At 41.0% G+C, this 15552-nt stretch overlaps 1 protein-coding gene across 1 annotated transcript in view; it reads right to left on the bottom strand.

Annotated features, from left to right (window-relative positions):
- Window positions 1–15552, bottom strand: part of ABCB7 (ATP binding cassette subfamily B member 7) — a 35519-nt gene that overhangs the window by 6695 nt on the left and 13272 nt on the right. Inside the window, exons 5-13 of the mRNA XM_062503169.1 lie at window positions 8978–9110; window positions 7864–8132; window positions 6608–6696; window positions 6018–6105; window positions 5211–5385; window positions 3717–3874; window positions 3015–3178; window positions 2720–2849; window positions 2036–2207 (exon numbers count right to left, since the gene is read on the bottom strand). Of these exons, the coding sequence (XP_062359153.1) occupies window positions 2036–2207; window positions 2720–2849; window positions 3015–3178; window positions 3717–3874; window positions 5211–5385; window positions 6018–6105; window positions 6608–6696; window positions 7864–8132; window positions 8978–9110 (1378 nt within the window). The remainder of the gene's footprint in view (window positions 1–2035; window positions 2208–2719; window positions 2850–3014; window positions 3179–3716; window positions 3875–5210; window positions 5386–6017; window positions 6106–6607; window positions 6697–7863; window positions 8133–8977; window positions 9111–15552) is intronic.

Below are 15552 nucleotides of genomic sequence, written 5' to 3' on the forward strand. Positions count from 1 at the left end.
GAAATGAATCCATATATATCTTTATAAGAGTTCAGGGAGCCAATCCAGTATTGAGAGAACTATAGATTCCAATTAGCAGTAGCTTTTTACAGAGCCACTGAAGGAACTCAGAACCTTCCATTTGGTATCTCCAATCCTTTGAACAATGACACCATCTCTGAGAACACTGTCCTGAGACTCCTGTACCCTGGCTGCACACATTCCTGAAGCTTGTTTATTACTGGTATTTATCAATACTCACCTAATTGTTGAAAATAAGAAACGGAAGCTGTTCTTTCAGTGGCAGATGCTTACTCACAGCTCGAAGGAATTCCACTGTCTTTCTCCTGAGTATTTTACATACCTTTTCTTCTTTAAATACAAACAAAGCAGGAGAAGAACACAATTCCCTTACCTTTCTCAACACCTTTGTGGAAGCACTGGCAGATGGGTGCTTACGACCATCCCAGTGGCAACACAAACTAAAGGATGGAGGAAAGGCAGAACCCATTTTCAGAAAGGCTCTGTTACAGGAGTCTCGAGGTCAGAAGGAAACTCCAACAAACCCACACACAATGCTCCAGAGTCAGAAAGGGACACAGAATCCTTCAGGTTGGAAAAGCCCCACAAGACCATGGAGCCCAACTGTCCCTCCAGCCACCACTGACCCATGCCCCCAAGTGCCACATCCACATGGCTGTAAAATCCCCGCAGGCATGAGGAGTCCACCACTGCTCTGAGAAGCCTGATCAAACCTTTGGGTGAAGGAATTTTTCCTAAAATCCAATCTAAACCTCAACATAAGGTTAAGGCTTTGAGCAACCCGGCCTAGTGAAAGATGCCCCTGCTCACAGCAGGAGGGTTGGTCTAGATAATTTTTAGAAAATTCCCTCCAACTGGAACTATTCTATTCTTCTATAAACACCAAGACATTTCAAACCTATTGTCAGTCAAATCCTCTTTCTAGCAATTATGAGTGTGGGGAGACAGGCAGCATAAGACAAATCTTTCATTGTTAGCATGATTCTCTTCAGTTCTGCCAGTACCTATTTAGCACCTTCTATTCCCTCACCCAGATCTGTGCTTCATATACTTTATTTCCCTTCTAGGTCTCTGCATAATCCCCTTCTGCAGCATGCACGCTTTCTCCTGCGTGCATGTTCTGGGTACAGGCTGTACCCTCTGATCCCCTGTTTCAAAGGCACCAGGACTCCTGACTGCAGCACTACAGAGAAACAAACACCCCTAAGAGCTGTCTCTGCAACAAGCAGCACCTCTGTCTGCACCCACTGCATCCCTCAGCACGAGCACGGCCCAAAGCACACAGAGTTTCCAATTCTAGTCCACTACCCCAACAGATCATGAGAAAAATCATTTTTATTTAGATGCACCTCCAGCCTCACTTATAATCTCATTTAACATTATCCCCTGAAAATACATTTCTTTGAACATCTTGCAGACTACAGCTGCCTTAAACTGCAGCCTTTCACATTAATATTTAGCTTTGACAGGCAGGCATTTTGGGCTCCTCTCCACAAGGACACTGAGGGGCTGGAGAGCATCCAGAGAAGGGAATGGAGCTGGGGAAGGTTCTGGAATTTAAATTCTCTGAGAAGCAGCTGAGGGAATTGGGGGGACTCAGTCTAGAGAAAAAGAGGCTCATGGGGGACCTTCCAGCTCTGCACAACTCCCTGACAGGAGGGGACCGGGTGGGGATCAGGCTTTGCTTCCAGGGAACAGGGACAGGAGGGGAGGAAATTATCTCAATCTGTTCCATGGCAGGTTCAGGTTGGATGACAGGAAGGATTTCTTCACTGAAGGGTCATGAATAGGAACAGGCTGCCCAGGGCAGTGGTGGAGTCACCATCCCTGAACTGTTCCAAGGAGTGGATGTGGCACTTGGTGACGTGGTTTAGTCAAAGGCTGGATTTGATCTTGGAGATCTTCTCCCACTTTAATGATTCTGTGCTATAAGCTAGATAAGCTAAAAGCCAACTTGAGGACTAAACTCTGCATGGAAGGCAGCAAAAGGGATACAAAGAAGCTGGGAGCCAACCTGAGAGCTTGAGTCCTCTCTCCCCGACCTGGGTGTTGTAGCCATTGGGCATCCTGAGGATGGCATCATGGATTCCTGCCAGCTTGGCCACTGCATACACCTCCTCTGCCTTGGCCTCTGTGTTGCCATAGAGCAGGTTGTAGTAGATGGTGTTATGGAAGAGAACAGCATCCTGCATTTGAGGGAAGCACATTTTAAATAAGAAACCATGAAAAACAGCTTCAAAACTGTCCCCATCCCATGAAAGAATCACTACAGGATGGGTTGTATTTTTCTTTACACAGCCTGAAGGTAGAAGTGTTTGGGGAAATTTCTTTTCCCAAAAAAAAAAAAAAGGGATTAATATATTTTGTGTCCTAAATATGTATGTCATGCACAGTTTCACCACTTTGCTAACTCATTACGGGTGGTAATCAACTATAAAGCTAAATCACTTAAAGCTGCAGGCAGTTTCTCATGGGGAGGCTTAAACACATTTCAGAAATTGGATCTATATGGTGATGCATATAAAAACATAACATTTCCTGAGGGAAAAAAGTCTAGTTCCTTTGAAAGTCACCATGCAACACCACTGCATTAGAACTGGTCTTCAATGAACTAGTGCCAGATACTGAGAATTTCTATCACAGTAGACTAGAATTACTGCTCCATTGGACTGTCTGGGGAGAAGGAAACATGGAATACCTGAGGCACAACTCCTATTGCCTTTCTCAGACTTTCCAAACTGACATCTTGGATGTTCTGTCCAGCAACATAAATATTTCCTTTCTGAGGTTCATAGAAACGAAATAATAACCTCACAATGGTGCTTTTCCTGGAATTGAAAAGAATTGAAGTTAATGTTACATCCTGGTTTGCCATTTGCAATCTCCAATCAGGACAGATGTACAAACAAAATTAATGAAAAGCAAACACAAGCAGCATCACACTTAAGAAACTAAATTCTGCATTGATTGGCATATTTAGTCCATTTACCCACCCTGACCCACTACCTCCTACAATGGCCACTTTCTTTCCTGCAGGGACTTCAAAGGACAGTCCAGCAAGGACTTTGTGCCCCTCCAGGTATTCAAAATGCACATTGTCAAAGGCGATGGAAGCAGTCTGGGGGGTGATCTGCAGGGGTGGAGCCATCTCTTTGTCCTAGGAAAGAAGAGTTCCACTTTATCTGTTGCCCAGAAATTATATCCAACACTACAACAAACTCAACAGTCTCTTTCCCACCTCAGAAAAAGGCAAACAGACACTTCAGCTCAGATATGTGGAATATAATCATAATTTGTTACACAAGTGACATTGGTTTGCTCCTCCTTTTCCCCAAAGGAGGTAAAAATTCCTGCTGTAAACACTCTGCCTCATAACTTCTTTTGCAATATATTCTGCATCATTAATTACCAATAAAAATTCAAGCACGAGGCATGAATACTTAAATAAAAAAAAAAACTCAATACAAACACAGCTTCCATTAAGCAATTTTTGCTCCTCTGCAAGAAAAAAAAAAAATCAACTGCTATTGCAGTAACTGCACTTAAAGAGGAGGCAAAACAGCAACCTCATACACAACAGCCCTTTCATGAATAGAAATTAAACCTGGAAGATCAGAACATGGTGAAATGATGGCATTGCCACAAACAGCTCTGTTAAATGCTCGGATACTTCAGGAAAACAAGCTACTACTTACTTTAATTTTGGTATCTACACTGAGAAGTGTAAACAAGGTATTCATATCTATCAGTGCTTGTCTTGTCTCTCTGTACACTGTTCCCAGGAAGTTCAGGGGCAGGGAAAGCTGGAACAGCAATCCATTCACCATTACCAGATCTCCAACAGAAAGGCTGCCTTAAGACAAAAGGGGTGTGAGAGAATAAGGAGACTTGAACGGTTTTCCTTTTAGGATGCACCAAAAGAAAGAATCAAGTCAAACCTCATTTCTTTTATCCCATAAATAACAAACAAAACCCCAGAACCCCTTCCCAGATTTTATACAGGGGTGCCTGAAGCAAATGGAAATGTTTGTGGATTTCACTTTTAAAAAGATATAATAGCACTGGCAAATAAGGCAAGCAGCACGTACAACATCAGATTGCAAAATCCACAGAGAGGCCTAAGGAAGTTAAAAGGGAAGGAAATAATATATGGAAGTACAAATCAGGAAAGACAATCTTAAGTACAATTACAGACAAATCCAAATGATAGAATTTGTCACGATCAAGAGAGAGCTTTCACGGTGTATATACCACAGAGCTGCTAAAACACACTGAGAACCTCTGGGCAGCTCAGTATCAAACAGGCTGATCAAGGGAAAACTCAGGATGTCACAGCAGCTAAAGGTAAGTGGCAGGTCAGTTCAGTTGAAACAGGCCCAAAAAGATGATTTAAAGCCATATTTCTACCATCCTGCTTCAAGCTATTCTAAATCTTCCTAAGAACTGCTATAAACTGCACCTACTGACTGATCTGTTCAGAGTAACCCTTCCCTGCTCTGGCATCTTTAAAAAGGGCAAAGCAGATACAAGAAATAGCAAATGGTATAAAGGTCTGCCCTTCAAACACTTAACAGCCTTTAAAGCATCATTATTTTTATTCTAAAACCACCTTGCTTTAGCAGAGCTTCATCCCAATTCTGTATTTAAAGCTTGTACTGTGTCTTCCTAATCAAGCAGACTTTATGCAGTAAATTAGACAAGTATAGAACAGATGGAAGAAATTCTTTTAATAATGTGCCCCTATCAATGTAAGGAAAGTGAATTATTGGTGACAAAACTACTGGACACAAAGCACATGGGTCTATATACACTGAGTCTTGCCAATACTGGAAGGAAGAAGGGCTAAAAGAAAGGATCTTTGTAGAATGTCCACAGATATATTTTTATCTATAGAAGTGCCTTTCAAAAACTTCCTGAAGTGACATTTTCTTGGGATCTTTAACTGCTAAACTTTTATAATGTTGTTGATAAAATCATAGTATGATTGAGAGAGTCATTGAGAGAGATATAACAGAATTAACAATACTCCAAGAAGCAGAAATACACAGACAAAACTTAAGCAAAAAACTCTCAATCTAAACCTCTCAAAATGAACTATCACATCAACCCTCAACTAATTAAAACTAAGACCCCTGTTATGGACAAACTGAGATAAAGACTCATTTTAGGCTTACAGACAGGTGAGTTACCTGCAATAATGCCCTGGCTGGCAAGCACCATGATGGCTGTTAAACCCACACTAAATATAGCACTCTGGCCAAAGTTGAGGAGAGCTAAAGTAGAGGTAGTCTTCAGGGATGCATTTTCATAGGTCTTCAGGAACTCATCATACCGTTGGGCTTCGTATTTTTCATTATTGAAATACTACAATATAAATAAAAGTGGTAAATGTGACAGTGACAAACATGCTGGACAGTTTAAATGACTGTAAAATGCAGTATGAACAGACTGAGTGCACTGACACACACACAGCTCCTCTCCAACAGTTCTAACAACTGAAGGAAAGAATCATAGAATATCCTGAGTTGGAAGGGACCCACAAGGATCATCCAGTCCAGTTCCTGCCCAGGACACCCCATCCTGTGCCTCACAGCATTGTCTAAACACTCCTGGAGCTCTGGCAGCCTCGGGGCTGTGTCCATTCCCTGGGAGCCTGTTCAGTGCCCCACCACCCTCCAGGGGAAGAACCTTTCCCCAGTATCTATCCTAAACCTCCTCTTCAAGACTTAAGTTTCCTTTTTGCAGAAATTGTTGGTCAAGGTGATTCAGCCATGAAAGGAACTTTTCATTCTTTATTAACAAAGAGATTTTTTCCAGCCCCCGCTAACAACTTTCCTGCTACTCTGTCAGTGCCACGCACTACTCTTCAAATGAATAATGCTTAAAAATATGCTATTGCTCCAAACATGCAGCCCTTTAAAGATGAATCTTATGACTCACTTCCCTGAGGCTGACAGAAGCAAGACAAAGAGCCTGGTAGTAAAGACTGGCCTTACCTTCACAGTCTCATAATTCAGGAGCGAGTCAATGGCAGCATTACCAGCATCATTGTCAGCTTTGTTCATTTCTATCCGAAACTTAGTCCTGGGAAAGGAAGGTTTGATCCAGTCACTGATGCCTTAGGATTTCAGCTTTTGTATTTTTTCAAATGCTGTACTGCATTAATGTATAAGTCTAAACTCCATACAGAGTGTTCATTAATTGTCTTCACATTTTGGTCAGACAAAACAATCTCTCTAAGCCTGAAATCCAAGGGCACTTTACAGCCTCAGTATCAACAAAAGTGAATTGAGGGAGAGCAGATTGGGGGAATATGACTTCATTGCCTGAAGCTCTAACGGGAGGGAGGACTAACCTCTGATATGTAAATGGACCAAACTTTTAATTGTCTGAAATACTTATGACCACCGTTCATCTTGGGTGTATCCTCTGTTTGACTGCTCAAGGTGTAGCTGTTTGAAGGCTTTTAATAAATACCCACTTTATTCTCTTAATCTTGCCTAGGCAGCCACTTCAAGGCATCGTGACAAGTTCAGGCTGAGGCCTGAGAGCGCCTTGGGGAATGTGAGGGCAGGGCCTGCCTTACCTCCACTGTGTGATTCCTATCGTGAACGCTGCGTAGGCTCCCAGCGTCCCCAGAGTGACCAAAGCAAACTCAGCACCACATTTGTAATACTGGAAGATTAAAAAAAAAAAAATCATCAGTTTTCAAAACTTCACTGTTCTCTCCAGCTAAGACATCCTAATTTTAAGACAAGAAATGATGGTCCCTCCCAACACAATCCCTGCTCTGAACAGCTCAAGGCTAAATGGAGGCTTAAACTCAAAAGGAAAGCAGCAAGAAGGATTTAGATGAAAAGATTGGAGGCAATAACCAAGAGCTAGTGCATTTAATGCTGCAAAGTTATTTTTCACATTATAAAACATAAATGCTGCTGATGCTTGTGCTGTTTTCACAAATAAGTATTTGTTTCCATGCTTTCTCAGCGGATTTTGAAAGAAAGCTGAAGACTGTAGAAGAAGAAATAAATGGCCATGCAAAACAACCTAGGAAGCATTTTCTGTACTTCAGGGCACATCAGGAGAGAAAAGCCCTAAGGAGGGTTGGCTGACAGCCAGCCTGGTCTGCAGCTTCCACTGGTTAGAAAATGTAATCCAACATCAACAGGCATTTCACTGTTCCATTCAAACTTGATTAAGTCCTTCTAAAAAGGCCAGTAAACAGAACAAGATCGTTGTTTTTCATTTAGTCTGAAATACATAATCAAGATTTAGATTTTTGCACCCAAATAACACCCAAAGATCCTGACTTCAAAGACAGAAAGTGTGATTTATTTTATGGAAGTTTAAATTTCAGGGTATTAAGCTTAAAACCTGCCAAGAGATGCCTATTTTCCAAAAGCTAATTTTCACTTTTAAGTTCTGGATAAGTCCAGATCAGTATTCAGGAAAGAGCAAATAAATACTCCCCCCTCTATCCTGAATGTGCTAAACCACAACATTTTTATTCTGTTTCCTCACTATTCACCTGGGTATATTTGAAACCTCTGTGCACAGTTTACTTTTCTAATTTCATTTTTCCAACAATTCTGAAGAAAAACATTAAGAACTGTCTACATCAATGCAAGTGGTTGAAGAGAGGCTTTAAATGTGAAAATAATTTCAAATAAGCTTATTTAAAGCAACTGATATTTGAAAATTATGGACTGCTCCCTTTTACAGTAGTTGCTTTCACCTTGTAAATTCAATTATTATTATTATTATTATTAATACTCAGTAGACTCTGGTAAAGAGCATCATTCCTAAATGAGACAATTCCAGCAATGACTAAAGCACACTTACCAGAATTCCACTGACCAGAGCCACTTCAAACATTGTGGGTCCCAGGTTAAATACTAAAGCACTGAGAACAAAGCTGATGCCCCTGGTGCCTCTGTCGATGGTTTTTGACAGTGCTCCTGTTTGCCTGCTTAGATGGAAGGCCAGATCCAGGTTGTGAAGGTGCAGGAAAACATTTCTGGCAATCCTCCTGATTGAATTTTGAGCTACTTTCCCAAATACTGCATTTCTTGCTTCATTAAATAATGCTGCCCCAGCTCTTGAGATACCATCTAAAAAGGGATGAAAAAGTTTACAGAATGAAAATAATTATATTTTCAACTTCCCTTCATGCATGAAATTACACTAGACTCATTCTTTATATTTTTTCAACAGTTTTAGTTGAAAGGTAATTTATACTTAATTGGCCCAAGCTTTATGCAATTTTTCATTTATAAACCATTGTGCACACATTTAAATCAGTTTCTTTTGCAGCTGGTTATAAGAAACTGCAGAATTCATAATCAAGAATAATTTCTATAAGCATTATTTCATTTTTTAATTGGAATACCAGAAGCAAGGTCAGAGAATATTGGGAACAGACAGCAACACAGTAACTATGAAATCATTAAAACACTCTGAGGGCTGGAGCCTCTCTGCCCTGGGGGCTCTGGCAGAGCTGGGGGTGTTCACCTGGAGAAGGCTCCAGGGTGACCCTAGAGCCCCTTCCAGGGCCTTAAGGGGCTCCGGGAGAGCTGGAGAGGGACTGGGGACAAGAGATGGGGGGACAGGACACAGGGAATGGCTTCCCACTGCCAGAGGGCAGGGTTAGGTGGGATATAGGGCAGGAATTCTTCCCTGTGAGGTTGGTGAGGCCCTGGCACAGGGTGCCCAGAGAAGCTGCCCCTGGACCCCTGCAAGTGTCCAAGGCCAGGCTGAACAGGACCAGGAGCACCCTGGGATGGTGGGAGGTGTCCTTGCCCATGGATGACCTTTAAGGTCCCTTCCAGCCCAAACCATTCCATTAGTCTGTGATTCACAGCTGTGATGCTCAGCAGTGCAATGGGCTGGAGCTCTGCTGGGCCCCTCCCTCCCTGCAGACCCTTAAGTCCCATGCAGGATTTGGGAATGCACTCACAGCCCACGAGGACAGCAGTTGCCAGGGTGGCTGCAGTGCTTGGGGCATCGCCGAGGTTCAGCACGTTCCCAGACACCTGGTTGAGGTTGTCCACTGCATATTTAAACATGAAGGGTACCAATATATTCATGGCCTGAAAGCAGGAGCATAACAATTAGACCATTTGCATTAAAATGTGGATGGAGCATGACTTTTTTTTTTTCTGAAATTGCTCTACTGTTATATTTAGTCCTTAAGCATTTAGTGCAGGTGAGGTGGCCCTTTATTCCAAGCACAGTGTTCTCCATTGTTAAATCCTTGCTGCTGGGGCTGCAGGGTTACTTCATTTCTCTCACTGTCTCCTTTTAAATGCGGATTTCTGTCCTCAACACACAAACTGCAAAGGCCCTTGAAGTGAGGCTGAGCTCTCAGGACAGCATGGCAAGCCCAGGAAATGAATGAAGCAGCAATCACTGCACGGCACACACAGAGCTACTAAACTGTGTCATCATTTGGAGCTGTTTGCTCCTTGTGATGCTAACATATTCAATGTGAAGCTCTGTTACACAGGAAACCACTCACCTGCACTTTGCTTACACTGGGTCACTGGCATGGATTAAACCAAAGCTCCGGGGAAGTCACAGAAAATAAACCAATCCCTCCTTTGTCTCTGTTAATACTCCTCTAAAATTTAAATATTGTTTCCCATTTGCAGCATCGCTCCAAACACGAACTTGATATCAGCATTAACCCCGGGGTTTGGCACAGCAGCACAAAAGACTTTCTGTACAGTCTATAAGATACTACAAATTACTGTACAAATGGGAGTTTTCAAACAAAACAGTCACATCCACCACCTATCACCCTAGAGAGGTGGCCCCTCTAGATGTGATCCCCAAACAAATGTCTCTTAAACACACCAACTTCAGCAGTTTTTTATTTGCACAACTGTAGCACAAGAAAATATGGAAGATCTCACAGAAAACATAAAATTCTTGAGTCTTGTTAATGCACCATTGTTACATTGCTCACTTATACCAACAAAAAAAAGGCAATTTACAGACAAATTTCATAAAATTAATAGAATTTCTTAATTCAAACTGCTCCAAACTGTTAAGATTTGAAAATAAGAACACAACTATTTCAGCAGTTGAACAAATATGTTATGACTTACAATCTTACAGTCACAGCAGATGTTAAAATACTTTACAGCAAGTCGACTTTGCTTAAAGTTGGGCTTTTTTTTTTTTTTAGTATTTGGAAAAAAACTTGTGGGTAGATGACAAATTATTTTACATAAGAAACAAAAAACAGAAACCAGATTGATACAGATATTTCAGCTCTCTCCACCAAATGTTTTGGATACCCACTGAGATCTCAATTGTATTTAGGGACATCTGTCAGGGCTGAAAGCCCAGGGAAATAACTGTAAATTAACTGGATATAACTAGATTTTGAGAGAAAAGAGTGATAACGTAATTTTTAGGTTCAGTCCAAATTCAAGGAGGAAGAATTAGACTTCCAGAAGTTCTAGTGACTGTCCCAGGATCCAATATTCCCAGTTTTACAGACTACGGCAAATAGTGGAAGGTATGAACTTCATCAGGCAGAGTAACTGGAGTTTTGAAAACATTTTTGCAAACTACAGATCTAAAGAAAAAAATGTAAACTAATTTTTGAATCTGTGCTGTTAATTTTTTTAGACAGTGGTTTAGGCTAAAGATTTAAATGCAAATGAGGAAGGAATTAATTTTCTCTTCTTCCTCCACATGTCACCTATGAAATATATTATAAAAAACATCTCAAAATCCTCAACACAGCATAATTGAGATAACTCCTGAGAGGAGATACACGAGATCTGAAGGCACATGGCTGAGGTTAGTGCTGGTTCCTTAGTGACTGAAAAGAGAAAACAGCTGAAAGATCAGGTCCTACTCGAAACATTCCTCTGGAACTTGTCCAGTGCAGCCTGAGAGACCTTCAGCCACAGCTCCCCCTTGAACAGATGGGAATTGTGGAAATCCTGCATCCCTCTCCCTTCCCCAGTATAACCAAACAACTCCACTTTGCCTTCAGAGATACTGAAACTTGATTTTGGGGTGGCATTTTGCTCTTAATAAAGATGAATCTACTGCCTTGTGTGTTCCAGCGACAACCAACATGACAAAGTGCAGGTTTTCCTGGGAGAGACCTCTCAGGAGAAAATAAGAATATTGTAATGCAGATTGTCTTCATTTGCTGCAGATTCTCACAAATCTCTCTGTAGGGATTTTATTCCTCACTAGACTGTTCTACACTACAGGTAGTTTTGAAATAGAACTACAGATATATTTAAAGTCCACTTAAAGAAAAGAGATGTATTCTTTAAACTGCTGTTCTCCACTCACAATTAATTTAACTGGTAACAACCTACAATTTTGCAGAAATGTCTTCTTTTACATCAATATAATTCTTCCCAATAGAGTTTTAAATGAAATTTAAAGCCTGGTCTCAGGTTATAGTTGTTCTGACTCCTGGAGGGTAAAGCTTGAATAAGAACAAGGCAGCACAGTATTGCATTTCATTAGCAATCAAGACAGTCTGCTTTCTAGTAATTTAAAAAGAAAAAAGTTAATCTTCTAAAGTTTGTAGCAAGAGATGAGAGGCCATTATTAGAAACAGGCCTTTCCCACTCAATTTGTTAAGTCAATGAGATCACATTCATAGTAATGGAAACAAAATTTCATCCTTCTGCATAAATTCACAGTTCTCTCTTTGTATTTGCTGGCACAGAACAAAAAGCTTTAAGCACACCTTGGTAGACCATGAAAATCTACCATGAAAAACAATTGTCTTACACAATGTATCTGTACAGGCTTCCCTCCTCTGCCTAATGCCTGAAAACTTGATAACAATTCCCATTAAAAAGACTCTTTTAATATGAATTTGTACATTTTCTATTCCTGGGTTTGAATTAATAGCATATCCTTGTTTGAATTTATTGGAAAGCAAATACAGCATCCCATGAAATCATCCCAACTCAATTGCCCATATTTAACAGCAGGTTGCCCTAGAATGAATCATGAGTAAATGAGTTTAAACATTTTTTTAATGACTGCACTGTTTTAAGCTGACAGTGCAATATCATCTTTACTCCCCCATGGGACTACACCACTTTCAAGGCAAACAGCCTTATCTTTCATTTTGCTCTTCCCAGCACTTTTTGTTTAATAAAGATGATGAATTAATGACAGGCTGAGCCCAAACAAGATAAAACTGGTCCACAGTGAACTGTTCTTTTGCCAGTGATTCAGTGAGAAATGCTGGCATGAAGATGACTGAATTTATCTCTGGACCAATATAAACATACACATCCAACAGCTCCATTTGTGGAGATGCACACAGAAATCTCCATCCCTTGTGCAGGCAAGACTGCTAAAGAAGCTCCAAAATGTGCTCCAGATGAGGGAAGAAGCACCTGGCTTCACAGTTTCTTCAAAATTAATGATGACCTGAACTACATTTTTTCCAGTAGGAAAAAAACCCAAACCCATTTTAAATACTTTTCACTTGAAACTCCTCGAAAAGCTAACAATTTCTAAAGGTTTATTGCAATTATCTAACTCCATCTGAGCCCCCAGAAAGAGCTCAAACACCAAGACCACAGGAACATGCTTCACTGATCAGACAGATATCGTTATCTTCGCAAGCAGGCAGAATTTGCAATTCAACCCTTGTGTCCTGCCTCCTCAGCCAACCATTCCTGTTCTGAAACCTGCAGAATTAGCAGTCAGTGGAAATGCAGAGCGTCTGAAAGAATTCTTTGGCTCATGAATAACACATGCCTGTTCTGTGACCAGGAGGCCAAAACCCATAGCAGGCTGACAGAGGTGACAAGTGACTTCGTCATATTCATGTATTTAATCCAGCTCCTCAGAAGCCTGAGTACTTTTTTCCTTGTGCCACAGAATAAAAATGGAAGAAACAGAAAAGTAAGGAAGCATTTGCTATACATTCACCAGCAGAGAAGGCAAAAAAAAAAAAGGGGGGGGGAGAACATGGAAAAAGAAAATCCAGATTTGCAGAACCTGAGCAGGCTGAGCTATGTGTCTGAAAACACAGATAATGCCCTGTGTACTCCTCTCACCTGCCCTCCTTTTGCATCCTTCACATTGTGTACACACATCTAGATAGGATATAAATATTTAAGGTAAAAATTTAAAAGTGTGTCATAATAATACAACAAATCTTGCCAGGAAGAAAAGACCTCACTAGCCCTGGAGCAGATTCCATCCTGTCATAAAAAGCCATACTAACAGCTTGCTTTGAAGGCTCACAATACCACAGGCAGTTATGTGGAGACAAAAAGGAACCAAAAATCACAATAATTTGTTCAATGACAGGCAACTGGGCCCCACAAAAGGAGTCAAGACAGATTGTAACTGCAGGCTCTTCAGAAGCTGCACACAAACTGGCTTTTGTTTTGAAAGTGAATTTTACTGAACTGGAAAATTTAAAGAGACAAATTATTTCTCAAGCAGCAGGACAAGGAGAAATGAACTCCAGCTGTTTTGTGGGTAAGTAACCAAATTAAACTGGGGGTGTATTCCTTAATTTTTTTCCCCTCATGGCTCAGAATTTCTTAACATACCTGTCCTCTTGGATTCCTTGGAGTTTTCAGAATAAAACTAAAGCCACCTTAGAGCCGCTGTATTTTAACTGGAAACCTAACATAAATTGAGAGGTATGAAACCTAAAGTCTTCTGTCAAACTCAGGAGGAATTGGCCAAAAAGCTTACAGGAGAGTTTCTTCTGGGGGAAGGTGACTTGCAGCAGCCATCATACCCATACAGTTCTCTAGAGCAAACCCCTTCAGAACAAGGGGCCTTTAGACAAAATCCACAGTGAGGATGTAAATCCTTCAGACACAGAATTCACTTTGTTCCACAGTGACCAAAGAAATCAGGCCTGGGCTGCAGTGAGGAGAAAAACATGCTGGTGTTCCTGTGCTGACACAATTATATAGCAGAAAAACTTGAGCAAACAGCTTGTGTGGTCTATGGAGTGCATTGTAATTAACCTCACAAGCAACCAGAACAAAGGGCTCCCAAATGGGATAATGAGGAAACCACACACAATTACACATGGTCCAGGAAAGATACAGGTAAACTACTTTGTACTGCATTTTCTCCAAGACAAAGTGACCTTTTATGTGCTCTGGAAGGGCAGCAGATGTTCAGGGCTCAAAGATGTGAGAGACTCACTACAGCTCTGGAATAAATTATTGCACATCACTTGCGTCACACTGGCACACACACTTAGTATGTGTAAAGTATGAAGCAATTCACAAAAAGTTCTTCCCAAAGGAAGACTGAGAACAGCTCTTGAGATTAAACTCCTTAATTTGTAGTTATCCAACACAGCTTTGTAATGACAGAACAAAACAAAGAACAGTAGCAAAGGACAGCTAGAAGACACCCATGAAATTTTTCACCCCTGCCAGTAATAATATATTATTTTCCATAGAGAGCTTGCTGTGTGTTTTCCCAATGAAATCCTTATTTGCCCAAACAAACATTCTCACAGAACACTTCTGCTTTAACAAGCATCTCCTAAAACCTGGGCAAAGCTCAGCAGGTTTTCTGCTTTTCTTCTGACAGTCTGCTCTGGACAGCAGGGCTTCTGGGCTGCCTTGTACAAATGTAAAGTGGGAAACTTAAGGGAACACATAAGAGATCCAAACACCCAGTTACTTCCCCAAAGAGCAGCTCAATGATCTTCTGATGGGGGAAACATCCCTCTGACATCCAGTAGAAATATCATAGCTCTTTTTTACACCAAATACAAAAGCTATTTGCAAGAGTCAAGGCATCCTGGTCATCGATTTTGTTTTCTTAACACCCCAGAAAGTTGAAACATTAATAAGACTTCTTAAAGGCAAGGTACAGTGCTGCCACATGCAGGATTAGAGGCTGGATTCACATTCTCCATCATATTTACGTAACACTACAAATTAGGGAATAGGGAAGTGGGGAGAAAAGAAAAAAATACTTCAAACATTTAAAAATTGCCTTCAGATTATTGCTAACATTACTAATCAGTCTTTAAAAAGGAAGTGAGTTAGAATAATTTTCATATCCACCTGGTAAATCTACATCACAAAACCTCAAGGCATCTGCATTTTGAGGAGAGTTTCCCCCAGAGTTTTAAAATACAGTGGAAGGCACTGCTGTGTGTTTTGCCCAGGCACACAAAAAGGGGGAAGCTCACTTGCACAGTCCAGCCATATTCTGCATGTCATCACCTGCATATCAGCAACATCCTGGACTGCAGCACAGCCCAAGTATCTGCTGGAGACAGTACTCATAAGTACCTGAGAGATAAAAACCTCTTGAGAAAGCACTGTAGACCAGCAATTCCTCTTCAGCTCACAGAAATGAGCACTTTTCTCTCCCAAGCCCTCCTCTTTTAACACCTACGGAGCTGAAATTTGTCTCTTCTCTCTTTTCATAACATGGCAATGGTGCTGAGTGCTAATATTAGCTTTATGTTTGGTTAAAATTGCTGTACTTAAAAGCAACCCAGCTGAGCTGTATGTCTCAATGGAATTCACAAAA

This window comes from Cinclus cinclus, chromosome 15, assembly GCF_963662255.1.
Source record: "Cinclus cinclus chromosome 15, bCinCin1.1, whole genome shotgun sequence".
NCBI lineage: Eukaryota > Metazoa > Chordata > Aves > Passeriformes > Cinclidae > Cinclus > Cinclus cinclus.